General features: G+C 43.8%; 1 protein-coding gene across 3 annotated transcripts in view; it reads left to right on the top strand.

Moving 5' to 3' along the window:
- Window positions 1-19,998, top strand: part of MSRA (methionine sulfoxide reductase A) — a 1,098,176-nt gene that overhangs the window by 761,661 nt on the left and 316,517 nt on the right. For all 3 annotated transcript variants that reach the window (XM_029596156.1, XM_029596155.1, XM_029596157.1), the window contains one exon: window positions 9,902-10,008. In XM_029596156.1, coding sequence (XP_029452016.1) covers window positions 9,902-10,008 — 107 coding nt within the window. The remainder of the gene's footprint in view (window positions 1-9,901; window positions 10,009-19,998) is intronic.

The raw sequence follows: 19,998 nt of genomic DNA, 5'->3' as shown, positions 1-19,998 counted from the left end.
GAGTCGGTATCCTTTAGCCAGGTCTCTGTTAAGGCACAAATATCTGGGTCTTGGTCGGAGAGTAGGTTGCAGAGAAGGGGTATCTTTTTGTTTAGAGATTGGACATTGAGGAGGACAAGAGATAGTGCAGTAAGACCAATAATTTGGGTAAGAGGGGGGGCGATCATGGAAGGGAGAATAGTTTTTATATGAGAGTGGTGTCGTGGGTATAGGGGGATGATGGGTCTGCGTTTGTTATAGTTAAGGATGGAGATCTGGTGCTGATGCATTTTTGTAGGATGGGGTGTTGGGAGGAGGTGTGAGAAAGGAAAGAAGGAAACAAGAAAAAGAAAGGATAATGAGGGATAATTGGGTGATTAGTGCAGCTGAGTTGTGGTGATGGAGAGAAGCATAAAAATAGGTAAAAACTTCAATTTTGAGTACAGTGAGAGGAGCACAATAATAGGCAAAACACTTCACTTTTTGAGCACAATGAGAGGAGCACAATGATAGGCAAAACAATTCACTTTTTGAGTACAGTGAGAGGAGCACAATGATAGTCAAAACACTTCAATTTTTTGAGGGCACAGACATCTGTGAAGGAACAGGTGGCAAGTTCATGCGTCGGGGGATATAGCCTAGAAAAGGAGGGCTCTTACCCCAACAGGAGGGTCACTTCCTTCTTTGACCCTTTGTTTTTGTCTGGGCAGCGATTTGGGAGGATGACCAAAGGCTAGTTCTCACCGAGTTGGTGGGCGAGAGGTAAACTGCAAAATTTGGGGTATGAGGAGTGAGGTCAGATTTATGATGCCGTTCGAGAGGGCCGCTCGAAGGGGCGCTCAAAGGGGCAGGCCCCTTTGTCGCGCTCCTTCGGCGCGTGACGCTAGGCGCGTGACGCCTGAACCTGAGGGTCTTTTAAATCCCAGCGCGGGCTGCCTTGATAGGCCGGCTGTCGCTGGTGCGTCTTCGGTTGGCTGTCCGTCGGTGGGGGCGGGGCGAGCAGCCCGGAGCGGACGAGGACGACGATCGGATTGCGGTCAGGTAAGCAGGCCGGTTAAGCCTCGTGGTCGGCGAAGGGGATCCGTTCGGGGTAGGAGTGCAAAAAGCAAGGCCTTACCCCGGTGGGTCCTCGGCGCCGATCGTGCAGGCCCACTCTCCTGTCTGTCGCCGGGTTGAAAGGAAGGCTTGCTGCTGCGCGGGTCCTTTAAATCCCAGCGCGGGCTGCCTTGATAGGCCGGCTGTCGCTGGTGCATCTTCGGTTGGCTGTCCGTCGGTGGGGGCGGGGCGAGCAGCCCGGAGCAGACGAGGACGACGATCGGATTGCGGTCAGGTAAGCAGGCCGGTTAAGCCTCGTGGTCGGCGAAGGGGACCCGTTCGGGGTAGGAGTGCAAAAAGCAAGGCCTTACCCCGGTGGGTCCTCGGCGCCGATCGCGCAGGCCCACTCTCCTGTCTGTCGCCGGGTCGAAAGGAAGACTTGCTGCTGCGCGGGTCCTTTAAATCCCAGCGCGGGCTGCCTTGATAGGCCGGCTGTCTCTTGTGCAATTTTCTAAATTGCACAAGAGATGACCTTATATCGGCTCTCGCCAACAAACTTGACCACCTAGAGCTCACAAATGCAGACACAGCGCTTACCTCATGGTTTGACATCACCAATAGTATAGCCAACACCACCTGTCCCCTACAATCCAAAAGTGTCTGCCCACAAAACAACAAGAGTAAGAAACCATGGTATTCCCAAGAGTTAAAAAGTCTCAAACAACTCCTTCGGAAATCTGAAAAGATCTGGCGCAAGGATCCCTCACAAACGCACCTGGCACAATTTAAATCCTCCCTAAATCTCTATAGTGACAAACTTAACAAGACAAAGCGAGACTTCTATGCCAACAAAATTCATCAATTCCAATACAACCCTAAAGTATTATACGATTACGTGAATTCTCTCACTAAAACAGCTACCCCTCACATCCCTGATGTAGTAGCCAAATCCAAATGTGAAGAACTTGCCACATTCTTCCAAACCAAAGTGGATAATTTGCTATCCAAGTTCTCTTCCTCTGCCAATCCTACCAACCACTTCGAATCTGACATCAATCAAACAAAAACCAGTAATTACACCAATGCCCTCTCCTCCCTAGACTGCACTTCATCATTAGAAATAGAAACCTTTATCAAGAAAGCCAAACCTTCCACCCACCCATCTGACACCATACCCACTAAACATCTTCTTACAATACCCAACATCATTGCCAAACCTTTAACAAAAATCATCAACCTATCCATTAGCTCTGGACAGGTGCCGCTCCCCCTGAAGCAGGCAATAGTCAAACCTATTCTAAAGAAGCCCAAACTTGACCCTTTTGATCCAGCTAATTATTGCCCCATATCCAATCTTCCATTCATCTCTAAACTACTTGAAAAAACTGTCAACAAGCAACTCACAGAATACCTAGAAGAAAATCATATCCTGGCCTCTGCACAATACGGTTTTCGAAAATCTCATAGCACTGAAACTCTTTTACTTTCCCTGACAGACCACATTATCAAAGGATTCGAGAAAGGGCAATCATACATTCTTGCCTTCCTTGACATCTCCTCCGCATTCGACACCGTTAGCCATCCCATTCTCCTACAGCGGCTAACTGAAATCGGTATTACAGGTGTTGCCCACAATTGGTTCAACTCTTACCTTAGTAATAGAGATTACAAAATCCAGCTAGGAAATCACGTATCCAAGGCCATCCCCCTCAACCGAGGTGTCCCTCAGGGATCCTCCCTATCCTCAACCCTATTCAATATTTACATTCTGCCCCTCTGTTACTTCCTCTCCAGTCTAAACCTCCCTCATTACATATATGCTGATGATGTTCAGCTGCTTATACCCATCACTGACTCCCTATCAAAAACCATGGACCTCTGGAATGAAACCCTCCATTCCATTAACAATCTCCTTTCCTCCATCCACCTTGCTCTTAATACCAATAAAACTGAAATTATGCTCATCTCACCCCAAAGCCAACCGATCCTCCCCCCTCTTCCTCAGTTCCAATTTGCTCAACAAGTCCGTGATTTGGGTATCATTCTTGATGGTCACGTCACACTAAAGAAATTCATAAATAACATTCTAAAAGACAGCTTCTTTAAACTCCACACACTAAAAAAACTCAAACCCTTATTACATCCCCCCGATTTCCGTACAGTTCTCCAAACCACAATCTTCGCCAAAACCGACTACTGCAATTCCCTACTCCTCGGCCTACCTAACAATGCCATCCATCCCATTCAAATCTTACAAAACACCACAGCCCGGATCTTGACCAATTTACGTAGACATGACCATATTACACCTGTTCTAAAAGACCTACATTGGCTTCCAATAGCCTCCCGCATACAATATAAGGCTCTCTCTCTCATCCACAAAGCCCTATACAATCCCGAAATGAACTGGTTCAATGAATCCTTCCGTTTTCACCAGTCTAATAAGCCCACCAGACTAGCACATCTCGCAACCATGCCTATCCCCTCTCCTAAACTCTATAAACTCACTTCCACAAGAGCCCGTGCACTATCGATAGCCGGGCCGACCCTCTGGAACAAAATGCCTGTTGAACTACGGCAAGAAGAATGCCTCAAATCCTTCAAGCGGAAGCTCAAGACCTGGCTCTTTGCAAAAGCATACACTTAATTTTTCACTATACCTCACCACTGTCCCCACTCTCCCCATTCCTCCCCTGTTTCCCATTCTACCGCCCCTCTCTCCCCTCCTCTTTTCTCCGCCACCTTCTTTTCTTTCTCTCTGCCCCCCTCTTTCCTCGCTCTCCTCCCTTCTCTTCCCCATCTTATCTCCTAGCCTGATTAAAATTAACCTCATAGTTTTCTTTCTTTTGTACATATGTATATAATTGCAAACTTTGTTTATAATTTTATTGCAAAACTACCCATGTTATTGTTCCCCCTCTCGTTAATGCCTTGTTATCATGTTTTTACTGTTCAATGTAAAGCGCCATGCCGTGCGTTTGTTTTTGCGTTACAATGTGAACCGATATGATATCCTGGATGAATGTCGGTATATAAAAATTTTAAATAAATAAAATAAATAAATAAATATAGGGTGCAAGATTTCTCTATCTATGACTGATTATTGTTTGAATGTTTTTGAACTTCTTATTGGATCTTTTCCTGCTTGCTCTCTTTCTGTCTCTGTGCCCATCTCATCTTCTTATTGGTCCCCTAACCAAAAGCAGCCTGGGACAGTTTACTTCCTGGAAGTATTTTCATCTGAAAGAAGGCTCTTAGCAAGTTAGCAGTTCTTTTGGAAGGCTCCCTCAAGCTCCATAGGAGCATTGCTTTTCACCATTCATACTCCACAGCTCCAGTTGTTTCTTTCAGACTACTGGGCTTCCAGACAGAACTAAATCACAGTTATAACAGTCTTTTCTATCTGTGGGGCTATTCCTAATGCCTTCTCATTCTGTGAGTATTGAATTGTTCATCATTCTAATAAATGTTGTTTGGTATTCAAGGGAGGGAAAAAGAGAGAGAATCTCACACAATTGTCTCCCACTGTAAGAGGGGCATTTTCAACTCAGGGTGGGTTGGGGGGGGGATCGGTGTTACATTGGTATGCCTAGGGCACAAGGGTCTGTAGACCCTTGTAACACTGCTCACTCCCAAAACCCACCCTGAGTTGAAAGTGCCCCTCTTACAGTGGGAGATATATAGAGTATCAGATTATCTCCCTCTCGTTCTCTTTCTCTCTCGCCCTCTCCCCCCCCCCCCCCAACCCCCATAGACACTTGTGAGTATGCATGTAAAGGCTCCACACATATGCACGGTATGGATATTTTAAATGATACGTGTGCACTTGCATGCACAATATAAAATTGAGTGTATTTTTGCTTGCATGCCCAATACACGCGTTTATGGGCGCATGCATGCTGCTTTTAAAATTTACTTGAAAGTATTTAAAATATTTCTTCTAAACAATGGTATGCCTCTTAAATTTAGCAACCAATTGAATAACCAATTTAAACAATCAATTAATATCAGTGATACTGTATCAAGAACACTGCAACAGCTGGTGTCACTGTGATCCTTTGATATATTCCATTAGATGCCACAAGATGCCAGAGTGGCATAAAATTAGAACTTCAATAATGCCACAAACTGAATGGTTTTATATAAGTATTATGGGGTAGATTTTCAGACGAGCGCGAACAGCCTACTTTTGTTTGCGCTCCAGGCGCAAACAAAAGTACGCTGGATTTTAGTAGATACGCGCGCAGCCGCGCGTATCCACTAAAATCCTGGATCGGCGCGCGCAAGGCTATCGATTTTGTATAGCCTGCGCGCGCCGAGCCGCGCTGCCTCCCCCCGTTCCCTCCAAGGCCGCTCCGAAATCGGAGCGGCCTTGGAGGGAACTTTCCTTTGCCCTCCCCTCACCTTCCCCTCCCTTCCCCTACCTAACCCACCCGCCCGGCCCTGTCTACACCCCCCCCCTTACCTTTGTCGGGGGATTTACGCCTCCCGGAGGGAGACGTAAATCCCCGCGCGCCAGCGGGCCTGCTGCGCGCCGGGCCGCGACCTGGGGGCGGGTACGGAGGGCGCGGCCACGCCCCCGGGCCGTAGCCACGCCCCGTACCCGCCCCCAAAACGCTGCCGACACGCCCCCGGAACGCCGCGACGACCGGGCCCGCCCCCCGACACGCCCCCGACACGCCCCCCTCCGAGAACCCCGGGACTTACGCGAGTCCCGGGGCTCTGCGCGCGCCGGGAGGCCTATGTAAAATAGGCTTCCCGGCGCGCAGGGCCCTGCTCGCCTAAATCCGCCCGGTTTTGGGCGGATTTAGGCGAGCAGGGCTCTGAAAATCTACCCCTATATATTTCATGGTTTTCTGCATTATTGCTAGTGATATGGGGTCATCTTCAATCCAATTCAATTTATTCTAGCATGTATTGTATGTAATAAATCATTTTAGAGAGCCTTACAGATCTAAAATATTAAAACAAACCATTAGAGGGAATAAGGGAATAAACTTTATTACACAGAAAAGCCTTGCTTTGTATTGTTTTTTAAACTTCACTAGAGAAAGACTTGTTTGGTTCCCAGCCCGACATATTCATATTATTTATTTATATTACATTTGTATTCCACTTTTCCCCAGAAGGATCCAAAGTGGCAAATAACAATAAACATTAAAAAAAAATCATAGAAACAATAAACTTATAAATAATTAATAACAAGTCAATTTCTAGAAAGCTTAATCATAAAAACTATTATTAAATCACAAATGGTAAAATACTTAAACAAAAAAGAGGTATAGGGTTATCACTTCACCCAAATCAACTCAAAGAAACTGATCCAATCCTGGTTTTGCACCATTATATACAAAGAATTGTAGTTTGGATTAGAGAACTAGGACAATATTTATACACATGCCATGGGGCAAAACCAGAAATGGATTAACCTCTTCAGTTAGCAATGACAACCTTATACAGTAAATATGTACTGTGCAATATTTAAAAGGAATACAGTAATATGACTACTTATTCTACATCATTTAGAAATTTCACTTCAAAGTAATTGTTTTGCATTTATTCAACCAACTCTGATGCAATTTAGCTGCTCTCCTGAGAGCATTGATAATTAGAAGTGTGGCAGACATGTTCAAATCCAGTGAAAGATAATTATGATGTCATTCTGTTGCTTCCAAGAATGCAAAGGAATTTGTAGAAATCAGGATTAAATAGATTTAAAAAATGAGAAACATTTTGAACATTAAGTATTGAATATAAGATATTTCTATGTGCCATTTGCATTTGTAAAATAATTCACAAAACACAAAGGCCGTGTCATGTAATGCCACAGTGTCATCCCTAATACCCATGCAAGTTAACCCTGTGGCCACTTGGAGGGTCCTACCAACCACTGCACAGGCCCACCTGTACCTGCATATATGCTTCTATACTGGCAAACTTCCACCCCGCCAACTGGGTTTCTGCTTGCCTCTGGGCAAGTTCCCCACATGCAAGCTATCCCCTGGTGGTTTCTAGGGACACTGAGACCTGTCATATCTAAGGATCACACAGTTGCTAGAAATATAACCACAGATCAAATATACACAATGCCAGGATCATTAGTCAGTCCAAAACAGGCAGAGCTAACAAACTAATAAGTTTATTAAGAAAAAGTAAGAACAGTGAACTGATAAAAGTTTTAAATTGCAAATAGAAACAGTTATACAACAAGAATTCAACAATAGAAACTAGCTAAACACTCCTCACTATCTTCTAGTGCCTGGGGAGCTCAGGAAAAAGCTGTCCAAGGGAGATGAAAAGGGCCTCAGTGCAGAGATCTGCTCCCTCTTCACTCCCAACCAAGACTGGAGAATTCCAGAACCCTCAGGGCGAGATCTCTGTCTCCAGGGCCAATCAGTACACACAGTATTAATAATTAGCTTTCTAGCCAGTGGCACTGCAGGTGTTCTAATGTTACGGGCATTCAGGGCTGCTGGGATAACTATGCTGATCAAGCCACTTTCAGTCAAGACAGCATACAAAACCTCTGCTTGAATTACAGACAGAGGTCAAACACCACGTGCAGGCCAGCACACAGAAAATGAGCTCTTTGGGGAAAAGTGTTACAGGGCTGAAAAATAAACTACAAAGCATGCAAAACCCGTTTCGTCACAGGCTGCATATTCTTAAACTTGGTTAAGCTTAAAAGAAAGCTATACCTTTTATATTTCAAATCAATGGGCATTCAAACGTCATTTATTTGGCTAAATCATGTTTGCAATTCCTTAAGTTTCTCCTTTATAACTCTCTTGAACTTTTGGTTGCATACACGTCCAGAACAGTGTCACAACTCACCTCATTTTGAATAGAATCTAATTTGCTCATGAAGTATGTTTATGATATCACTTATTATATTTATTTATTTCCAGACATTTGATATTCAAACTTTATCCAAACTGGCCTCAAAGCAGATTACAATTCATAAGGATGGCTAATAGGACTACAAAAGATACATTTGTTTGAGGGTCCTATGCAGTTTCACTGAGTCAGTCTCGGGCATAGCGGGTATTTAAAGGGTCATGTGCAGTTTCATTGTGTCACTCTCAGGCATAGTGGGTATTTGTAACCCTAGCAAATAGATTGGGGAAAATGCTTGGATGAAGAGGTGTGCCTTTGCTTTCTTTCAGAATGTAAGGTAGAAGGGTTTGAAGCGAATGAGTAGTGATATCTCATTCCATGGGTGCATAACAACTGAAGGCCAAAGTCTTGTACTAATTTTGCAGAAGTTGGGGGGTGGTGGGGGGTGGGGGGCAGTGAGAAGGATCTTTTGGGAGGATTGGAGCTCTTTGGTGGGGGGGGTAGGAGGTATGAAGATGGGAGAGGTGTTCCGGAACCTCTTTAAACATTTAAAGACAAAGCAAAGGGTTTTGAATGTAATTATGGTTTCTAATTGGAGCCAGTGCAGTTTCTACAATATAGGTGTTATGTGGGCCATTGCTTTGGCCCTAACAGTGTTTTGTAAGAGTTGGATGTGTTTCATACTGTACTAAGAGACGCCATTCAGAAGAGTTACAGTAGTAAATCCAGTTGGTGATAAGTGAATGGTAGCTAGGTTGTGTTAATCAAGATAGTACCATAGTTGGCAGATCAGGCGAAGATACATGAAGGAAGATGTAGGATGCCATTGCCAGATTTTTGTTGAGTTGAACTCCAAGACTTTGCACTGTTTCTTTGGGAAGGAGCAAGGTTCCTGTTGGTGAAGGAAGAGAAATCAGGGGCTGACCTCAATGGCTTAGCCAAAAGAGTTCAGATTTAGAGAGGTTTATTTAAGTTTGTGGTTATTGAGCCAATGGGCTACTGCAGTTAACCAGTTACTTAGATTAGCAATAGAGGAGGCTTGATTGGATCCAATTTTGATGCATAGTTGGATGTCATCTGGGAACAGGTGGCATTGAAGGTTAAAGGACTGGATAAGGTCACAGATTGGTTGAATGCATAAATAAATTGAAGAGGATAAGGGAGAGAACAGAGACCTCTGGCACTCCACAATTGAGGTCTTTAGGATCAGATGGTTTATTGGCCCAAGAGAGAGTTTATGTTCAATTGGAAAGAAAAGACTCAAACAATTTAAGAGCAATGCCTTCAGTGCCAATGTTTCTTAAGTGCTGGAATAGAATTCAGTGATCGATACCCCTTCCTGATTTTTAAAAATGATTTAGATACTTTTTTTGTTGTTTTGATCAAGGGGTGGATGTGAGTTCAGATGGCATGGATGAATGCCCAAAATAAGGGTTACCTCACTAAGACCATGAGATGGCTCTCCTGTCTTGGAAGTGGTTTACTAATGGAATCCCATTTAGGGTTAAATATCCAAGAAAGTTTAGAACATACTTATTTACTGCTGAAGGGTAGCAGGCAGACAGGCAATGAGATAGGGGGCAAGGGTAATAAGTGGTTCCTAAAGTTACGATGACATAGCTAATAATAAAAAAATTGGATCAGCTAGTATGAGGTACTCTGTAACTCTAACTAGCTTGGGTGTTCCTAGGGTTCAGGGTTTTGTTCATGGTTAGCTGTTTAAAGTACTTAAAAATAATGTTTAACTTAAGAGTCAGTTTTTTTAATTGTCAGAGGATGCTTTTGGCATTCTGCAAACAGCTTTCAAGCTTCTAAACTGAGCCAAGAAGTCAGATTCTGGTCATTGTACATACATCAACTGGTTTGACAACGTTTCCATTCTCGAGCAGAGTATAAAACCCACATCTGTTAAGCATGGTGATAATGTTTTGGTTTTTTTTTGCTAAGCATATGTATCAGATCATACTGAGGTCACCTATATACTGCCCACAGCAATCCAGAATTCTTGTTTGTGTCTAATGTAGTAACCTTATATTTATCTGCCTCTTAGGAATGCGACAGGGCAATGATGTGGGCACAATGTATCGTTCGGCCATCTACACATTCTCTCAGGAGCAGATGGAAGCTGCTCTGAAGTCCAAAGATGATTACCAAAAGGTAAGACAGAGGAATACTGAGCAACAGGACATAAGACTGAGATTATATGGAATCTGAAGATAAAAGTATGCTAAAAAAAAATAGTGCTTATGTTTTTGCAGTCATCACATTACTCGGCAGTAGTGGTTTTTATCCATACTTACTCCTTTGAGAGTAATTTAAATGCCTTTTTTTTCTAATACACATGTTATTACTAGTTTAGTTTTATGTAGATATATATATATAGACATGATTTACAGCTGTTTGGAATAGCATGAATACAGTAGGAATGTTGAACAATAAACATTTCAAATATGAAAAGAAAAAGGTATGCTGTAGCTACTACATCTGCAAAATATTAGTCTATGAACAGGGATGAGAAGTTTGTAGTTGTCCTGTGTTAAAGGTATTCTCTCAGGGGTAATGTCACCAATTGGGATTGTTTTACGTACACCAGGACAAGAATGAATATTACTCATAAACCAGGGTATGTTGGATATAATTTCAATCTCTCATACTCAGTGTAAGGAAGTCCGTTAACTATAATTAGTGTATCTATATTGTAGAGAAATGTCATCTTAATAGAAAGAACATATCAACACAAGGCAGAAGAATTGTGCAGTGGTTGTGTAGAGCTGGTTTCTCAGCTCTGCCAACTCACTTTATGGCTAATGACAAGTTAGATCATGCATGGGTTTAAAGCTTTCCATTAATGAACATTACTATTAGAATTTAATGTTTTTGAATTTATAATTCAAAAACTCATTTCACTATGTATCCAGGTTAGGTTATTACTTCACCTGGATTGTAAATCGTTGAGGTTAGGGATCTGCCATCATCTTTGTTTGTTGGGAGGAGTTGTTCTCGTTAGGAAGGGTCGCTCTTGTTTAAACAATCCTTCTCTTGTGCAGCATTACATTAATGGCACTTTACAAAGAATAATAATATGAATAACATTTCTTTAGGATGGAGCTAGAGATTGTCATTTTTGCTTTACTGGATTTTCTTTTTCTATTAATAGAGGATAATGACTAATTGCTGTGGGTGGCATTGCCCCTGGGAATATACTCTCACAGCTTGGATGCTTTTGGAATAACTTTTCCCAGTCATCATGTAAACAAACAGAAGCTATCAGAAAGGAACATTTTATTATGCAACTTGAAAAAATAGTATAGGATGCAAGCATATACCATGCATTCCTAGTTAAGAAGACATGGGTAGAACAATCCATGATTGGGTACCCACCATTTATTAGACCAGGACCATAAGCTTTTTCCAGATCACAATTGGGATTTTTTTCATGATTTTAGTACAAAAATAAAAAGAATTTAGTCTTTGTTCTAAAGACAATTATGTATTTTCAATTACTATGATTCAGAATTTTTTTATCTGAATCTATTGGAAAATAGATTACAGATCATGAATCATTTGGCTATCTCTAGAATCAATCAAAAATCAGCCAAATTTGTATTTTAAAGAGTGAAGATTTAGCATAGCAGTATCAGCCAGAAAGATTTTAAAATAATAATTGAGCTAGCAGTTAAACCACATTGAGATTCCACCTTTTCTATTCTGATTTTTATCTCATACCTGAGGAGACATTTTAGCCACCCACCTTCCTGGTTATAGGGAAAGTCCTGTTTAAGGAAGTCATAAAGATGTTAAGTTGGACCCATGGCAGCAGGGAATGCAGATTCACAGCATATAGCTCTCCCACATGCTGGGTTGATGTTCTTAGTAGCTTGCTTTTATTTGAGGTAGGCAGTGTAGATATTTACAGCAGACTGTCAGTATTCCTGTTATTGTTGAATAAGTATATTCTTCTCTTGCTCTGCTCCTCTGTATTTCAAGTACAGATTTCCCCAGCAGACTTAATCTAAAGTTTTGGATAGCAGATCCCAGGATAGAAATGATTCCAACAGTGTCATCGTAACAGCCCATGTGGTTCACTCCAGCAGTGTTCTACTATCTGGCCACCATGTCAAAACATGGGGCTTGTCACTCCCATCTCATAGTAGCATCATAAAAGATAGATTGGGGGTGTTAATGCTCAGATAGTGTCTTCTTACAGATCCCATGGATATAGGTGCTGTGGTACTGGTAAGACCTGTTGTTATCGAACACCCTGCCAGGGGGTTGGAGTTAGCAATCTGATATAGATCTGCTCCCCCAGAGGGGCGGAGCTAGCAGACTGTTAGTAATCAGTTCCTCCAGAGGAGAGGAGTTAGCAACCTGATGTAGAGCTGTTCCTTCAGAGAGGAGGAGTTGCAATCTGTTATGGAGTCTGCTCCCCCGAGGAGAGTAGCCAGCAGTCCGATGTACTCCATAGATGGAGTTAGTGATCTGTTGTGGGTTGACTCCCTGCAGAGTGGCAGTCTGTATGATACCACTCTAGTAGTGTAAGGAATGAACACTTAATGGAAATTGGTGAATCCTTGGGCCGATGGCAGATGACAGCACCTTCAGGAGGATATCCTGAGAGGGACCACTGGCTAGGCTGGAGTATGGAGACAAACACAGATAGTTGTTTATTAGACAGGAAGTAGAACCACCAGAGGTGGCAATAGTGAGCTGATGTGCCCTGCAGGGCTGAAGTCCCTCAGATACTGGAATTGCGATCTCTGGGTTGCTGAGCTGTAGAGAGAAACTATAGGTAGTGAGTAGATAGGGTATGCAGGATACATAACCAGTAGTAGATGATACACTCACAATTGTAGATATCGGTAATGGCTTCTATGCAACAGAGAGTCTTCAGTATATACAGGAACAGGAGCCGTAGGCAAGTACTGTTTCCTATATGCAGTCTGGAATAAGAACTCACAACATAGGCCCTCGTGGAGCGAGTGCCAGTTCCTATCTACAATCTGTAATAGTAATTCACAAGATATAGGTATGTGATAGCTTCTGAAATAGAAGAGAGTCTGTGAAGGGTTTTAGGAACATGGGCCCTCGTGGAGCGAGTACCGGTTCCTATCTGCAATCTGCAATAATATCTCACGATCTCCGTACCTGCGATAACGTCTTAGACAGAAGAGAGTCTTCAGAGATTAGGAACATAGGCCCTCGTGGAGCGAGTATCGGTTCCTATCTGTAATTGAACTCACAGTGTTCATGTCTGCGATCGCTTCCAGGCAGTAAGGAGTCTTCTGAGCATTCAGGGACGTAGGCCCTCGAGGAGCGAGTACCGGATCCCGTCTTAGCAATCTGAAATCAAGAAGAGAGAGCGGGGCCCCCGAGGAGTGGGTACTCCTTGGTAAGTTGAGGAGGCAGAGCAGCAGCGAGAGAGTTATCCCCCCTGCTAACTCGATTCATAGTTGCAAGCAAAGACCTTTTAAATTGGAAGCGGATGACGTCACTACGGGGGACGCCCCCGAGGTTCACGCCCTAGCCGGTACAAACTCTGGAGCAGGCGCGCCCTTACATCATCAGGAACATGGCGGATCCGCAGCATCAGGCCAGCCCGGGGATTCTGGGGAGAAGCGGCGAGGAGAAGCCGCAGCAGCATCTGTCTGTCAGACCCGAAGGGAGTCGCCACAAAGATAGAGAGGGTGGAGCGAGGGTGAGAACCGGCACGAACGCAACACCTGTCCACTGGTTTACAGGAATTCTTTCCTAGTGCCAGTCTGGTTGGTCAGAGCTGCATTAGGTTAAAAGGTCCAAAATAGAATGTTCCTCTTTATAGTGTTGCTGACGCAACACTATGAAGAGGAACACAAGGAGGGAACAGACACCAAGTTAAATTGGGCCAAATGACACATACAAACAAGACAGGAGAACACAGCAGATTCCACACCAGGATGTCAAACAGACATACACAAACATCAGACTCCATGATGGATAATGACAGAAATAAACAGGGAAAATACTCATGGGTTGAAAAACATCTACCAGCTAGGGCTGGTCATCCAGACACTCCTATCCTTGAGTGTCCTCCTTCAACCACCAGGGCACCTCTTTTTCTACCTGTGGGTACCTGGGAGGTAAAGTGCCCCACTTCAAACCCTGGACCAGGAGCAGCATCTCACTGCATCCAGGGTGTTCTGAAAAGGCACTTGATGGGTGTAGTCTAACAAGTAACATGCAAAGTAATAGTATATATAAAAGATTCACTCATACTCTAGAGGCATACATTGGATCAATCAACAATGTATGCAGACCCTTCTCACACTGAGAGACAGGAGACAAGACATGCCAGATTTACCATCTTTGGAAAGGAAACCCACCAGGTGCTGTTTTCTGACTATAATCAATGGTTTGGTTTTTCTTTTTGCCTGAGTGCAGAGTTTTTCTTTAGTGATTCCTATGAAACTGGGATAAGAAAGTGTTTCAGAGTGTGCACATGAAGCAATAAAGGGGCTGATGTGTGGGCAGGTGTTTTTAGTTTCTTCCTTTTAGATCTTGTTGACATCACAGTCCAAACATGCTGAGTGTACTTTTACTGTCTTATATCGATGTCACCAGAATGATTTTGCATGTCTAATAATGGATAATGATACTCATGCATAGGGAAATCATGCAGCTAACTCATTCTGCCTTTTCAGAACAGGGTAGGCCATACTGCCTCCTTAAATGTCCAGTTGCCTCTAGTTTGCCTTCCATACAACCTTTGCTCCTGTTTTGAATAGCAAATATTTTTATTCACCAGACTGTCCAAATAGCTATTCACCCTGACCTTCCTTTTAGCTGCAAAATGGATGAATCAAGCCCATAGTATCAGCACCTCTTTATGTCATCTAATTCTGCATTGATATCCATATTTACCTGAACCTAATCAAATACATAATTACTGAAATATAAATACATAATGTACTAATGTGCGATTAGAATGCATGGTTAACTAGTAATTGAATATTGGGAAAGCTAGCTTATTTTCCAGTCCACTAAATAAATATGCTTACCTGTTAGCCGCTGATTTTTATTTTTTATTTTTTTTGCTTTTTTTGTGTATAAACTATGACAAGAATGAATAGTAGCCTCATGTCTGATGAGAGCTGTATGCTATTTTCAGTTGCTAGCATGGAGACTGGCTTTATGGACAACACGGTTAATTGTGTTTTTGGTAGAATGTTGTGTAAGCAGGCAACCCACACTGACTGTAGTATTAAAGTATTGATCAGGCCAACCTGATGAATGAGTGGCAGCATTCTGCCATGCAGAGGATCCTGGTTCAATTTCTGGATCAAGGCTTCTGCATTCTAGATTAGCTGCAGCGAGAGATTCTACAAAGGCAATGTTCACAGCACTTTGGAGTCTGGGAAAGCGTCATGGTCATCAACAACTTTGATACCTGGTGGATGGATTTAGTGGGGAGATTACAGTCCATCTGCATACTTCTCCCAGTTACCTTGATGGTCGACTCCGGAAGTCACCACAATCCACCTTGGGCCTCAGCTGCTCCCATTCTGCACTCCCTGTGCAGGCAGCCAGATACTGGGAAGGTGGCATCCTATCTGCATATTTCTCCCAGCTGCCTTGGTGGTTGACTCTGGAAGTTACCACAATCCACCTTGGGCCTGATATACTCCCAGCTTGGACTACCTGAGCAGCTAGCCCGGTATTAGGGAGGTTGCCGTTCATCTGTATACTTTTCCCCAGCTGCTTCAGTGGTTGAGTCTGAAAATCACCACTATCCACCTTGGCTCTGAGCTGCTCCCACTCCATATTCCCTCAGCAGCTGGCTAGGTACTGGGAGGTTGAAGTCCATTTGCAAACTTCTTCCAGCTCCCTTGATGGTTGACTCCAGAAGTCACCACAACCCACTTGTGCCTGAACTGCTCCTATCCTGTACTCCTTGAGCAGCCACCCAGCTAGCCAGGTACTGGTGAAGTCTCTTTATTTATAATTGCTTTACTACATTTTATCTTCCTTATGCTAATCTTCCCCAATCTTTTTCCCTGCTCAAAACACTACTAATATCAAGTTCACCTTCCCCATTCCCTACATTCTTTATCTCACCTGCAGTTCTGTCATCAGCACTGTCTACTGCTCTTGAACTTCAATGTTTTCTTACTTTCATCCAGCTATCTCCACTCTCCCTGACAGCATCTCATCCTTATTGCTGTCATCTTACCTCTACCTCTCTTCTGCTTATTCTCATGCTCCTCTTCCTACTCTCAGTCAAGGATATCAGACCCAATTGTGGCCCTCCAAGGCAACTTTCACCACATCGGTGCATATCAAACCATTACCCTTATATATTATAACTATTCCTGTTCTCCCTCATCCTTTCTCATACTTCCTGTGGAATACACACTCTATTTCCAAGAAGCTTGCCTATATTCATGACCTCTATATCTCTCAAATTCTTCACCTCCTTGCTTTGACTGAGACCTGGCTTTACTCCTTGCTACACTAAATTCCCTCTTCAAACTTCCTTCGCCTCCCTTCCCTCCTTCATTCTCTGCCCAGACTATGGCTGACTACTTCCATGGCAAGATTCACAAAATTAGTCTTCAGTTCTCAACTAGGTCACTTCTTTCTCTCTCTTCCCCACTTCTTTCCTCTACCTTTCCCTTGGCCTCCGCCATTCTCTCCTACTTTACTGAAGTCATAGTGAAGGAAACTGCCCAACTTCTCTCCTCCTCCAAACTTACTACTTGTTCCTCTGACCCCATTCCTATCTAGTTCCTCAGCTCTATCTCCATTGCAGTCATCCCGTCCATTTGTCACATCCTCAATCTATCACTTTCCACTGCTATTGCTCCTGCTGCCTTAAAACATGCTGTGATCACACCACTTCTCAAATAACTTTCACTGGACCCTACCTGTCTTGCCAACTATTGGCCCATCTCCCTCATCCCTTTTGCTTTCAAAAGGGGGAAATCCATGAAGTTAGCATGTGGCACATTTAAAACTAATCGGAGAAAGTTCTTTTTCACTCAATGCACAATTACACGCTGGAATTTGTTGCCAGAGGATGTGGTTAGTGCAGTTAGTATAGCTGGGTTTAAAAAAGGATTGGATAAGTTCTTGGAGGAGAAGTCCATTACCTGCTATTAATTAAGTTGACTTAGAAAATAGTCACTGCTATTACTAGCAACAATAACATTGAATAGACTTAGTTTTTGGGTACTTGCCAGGTTCTTATGGCCTGGATTGGCCACTGTTAGAAACAGGATGCTGGGCTTGATGGACCCTTGGTCTGACCCAGTATGGCATGTTCTTATGTTATTACTTGAACATGCTATTCTCCACTGTTGTCTTGACTTTCATCTCAAGCCATTCTTGATTCACTCCACTCTGATTTTCACCCTCTACATTCCACAGAAACAGCCCTTGCAAAAGCCTCCAATGATATGTTTATGCCTAATACCAAAGGCCTTTACTGAGTCCTTATCCTTCTTGGCCTATCTGCTGCTTTTGAAACTGTTTATCACCACCTACTCCTGGATACCCTGTACTCACTTGGATGTCAGGGCTATGTCCTGTCTTGGTTCTCTTCTTACCTCTCCCATCACACTTTTAGTGTTTCCTCTGGCGGATCGTCCTCTACTGCCATCCCACCATCAATTTGGTGTCCTTCAGGGTTTTGTCCTGCACTCTCTTCTCCTCTCTCTGAATACTAATTCTGGTGCTCTGATTTCCTCTCATGGCTTTCAATACCATCTTTATGCTGATGATTCCCAGATTTACCACTCTACACCAGAAATTTCATCAGGAATTCAGTCCCAGATCTCAGCCTACTTGTCTGACATTGGTACCTGGTTGCCCTACCTCCTTAAGCTCAACATGGCCAAGACAAAGCTCCTTATCTTTCCCCCCAAACCCACTTACCCTCTTCCTCCTTTCTCTATTTATGTGGCTAACGCTATAATCCTCCCAGTCTCCTCAGCTCGTAACTTTGGATACACATATCCAAAATAATGCTAAAATGTGATTATTTTTCTCTTTCTTCTCCACTCCTTGCCTTGCATCCCTCACTGATCCATTCTGTGCCCTGAGTCTCCCCATTCCTTGCCCTGCATCCCCCACCACTTGCCCTTGATTGACTTCTTTCTGCTCCACCCACTACTTGTTTTGCATTCCCCTTTCACCCTCACCCATCCCCTGCCAAGCAGCAGCAGCCCCCTCTCTTTTTTTTGCCCTCCCCCCCCCAATCTATTGTATATCAGCAATCCCTTCTTTGTCTCCCCTCTTTACCCCTGCCAAGTGGCAGCCCCCTCTCCTCTCCCTCTTTCTGTCTCTCCTGCCTCCTGGGCTCCTCAGGCTGCAATGCTGTAGATCTTTTTAAAGTGGCAGCAGCAACAGCTGGAGAAACATAAAAACAACCCAGGGCCAGTGAGCCATGAGGCAGCCCCTAGCTTTCTCCTACTCAAGCTTAGTCATTGCAGTATCCTGGAAACATGAGTGGCTGGGGCCCCCCAGAACAGATTTGGGAACCACTTCCTTAGGTCATTCAGCTTGTGCATCCTCCTCAATTAATTTTCAGGCTCATAGGCTCCCCCTGAATGTTTATAATTAAACTCAACTATCATTATGTCCCCACTGCAACCCTTCCCAAAACATAACTGGACATCTTATTTTTAAATAATAAGCTTTGTTTTGCATAATATATGTTTCAGAAATCATGTCACAGTGTCTGATGAATACGTGTTCTGTGATTTTTTGAAACATTCTGCTAAAACAAAAAAAATCCCTTAGGAATATTTGAATGTATCACTTAAGAGTTAGTTGAATAACTTATCCCCCTAAGTAGTGCAGTATATTCAGCAGTGCAGCCATGGTGCTGAGTATACCCACAATGCTGAAGAAGAGGGCCAGAGTTACAGTGCTGTTGCAGGATCCTATCCCTGTGTTGGCAAAAAAGCGGGCCGTGATGGTGAAGAAGAGAGCCAGGGCAGCAATGCTGTCATGGGATCCCATCCCCACAGCAGTGGAAGGGGTTTAGGGGTTTGGCTGTGCCTAAAGAAAAGGCCCTCTGTGTGTGTATGAGAATGAGAGCCTGAATGTATGTGTATGGGTGAGAATGGGAGTGTGGGTATGTGTATGGGGATGAGAATAGGAACCTGTGTGTGTGTGTGTAATAATAGAAGCCTAGGGGTGTGTGTGTGTGTGTGTGTGTGTGTGTGTGTGTGTGTGTGTATGTGTGTGTGTGTGTGTGTGTGTGTGTGTGAGTGAAAATGGGAGCCTGGGATGTGTATGGTGGTGGATGATAATGGGAGCCTCGGTGTGTGTGTGTGTGTGTATGTCAGTCAGTGAGAATGGGAGCCTGGGTGTGTGTGTGGGTAAGAATGGGAACCTGGGTGTGGGTGTATGTGTGTGTGAGAATGGGAGCCTGGGTGGGTGAGTGTAGGTGAGAATGGAAGCCTCAGGGGGTTGTGTGGATGAGAATGGGAGCCTGGGTGTGTGTGGTTGAGAATGGGAGCATGGATATGTATGGGGGGGAGGCAAAGAATGGGAGCCTGGGTGAGTTGTGTGGATGAAAATGGGAAACTGGTGGTGAATGTGTGTGTGTGTCAGAATGGGAGTTTGTGTGTGTGTGATTGAGATTGGGAACTGGTGTGTGTGTGTGGGGGGGGTAAGACTGAGAGCCTTAGTGGGTGTGTGTGGGTGAGAATGGGAACCTTTTAGGGGTGTGTGTGAGACTAAGAGCCTGGGTGGGTGAGAATGGGAGCCTTGGAGTATTGTGTGGATGAAAATGAGAGCCTGTGTGTGTGTGTTGGTAAGAATGGGAAACTAGGGGCCTCTGTGTGTGTGAGAATGGGAGTCTGGGTGTGCATCTGTGTGTGTATGAGAATGGGAGACAGGGTGTGCATCTGTGTGTGTATAATAACGGGAGCTTGGGTAATCATTTTTGTTTGTATAACAATGGGAATCTGGTTATGCATCTGTATGTGTGAGAATGGGAGCCTGGGGGTGTGTGTGATAGAGTGAGAGCTTGTGTTTGTGGGAGAATATATGAGAGTGAGAGCTTGCATGTATGTGTATGTATGTGTGTGTATGTGTGTGGGTGTGTATGGTAGAGCAGTACTTCTCAACCCAGTCCTTGGGCTACACCTAACCAGTCAGGTT

This window comes from Rhinatrema bivittatum, chromosome 3 (assembly GCF_901001135.1).
Source record: "Rhinatrema bivittatum chromosome 3, aRhiBiv1.1, whole genome shotgun sequence".
Taxonomy (NCBI): domain Eukaryota; kingdom Metazoa; phylum Chordata; class Amphibia; order Gymnophiona; family Rhinatrematidae; genus Rhinatrema; species Rhinatrema bivittatum.
This window is presented reverse-complemented; position numbering and strand designations above follow the sequence as displayed.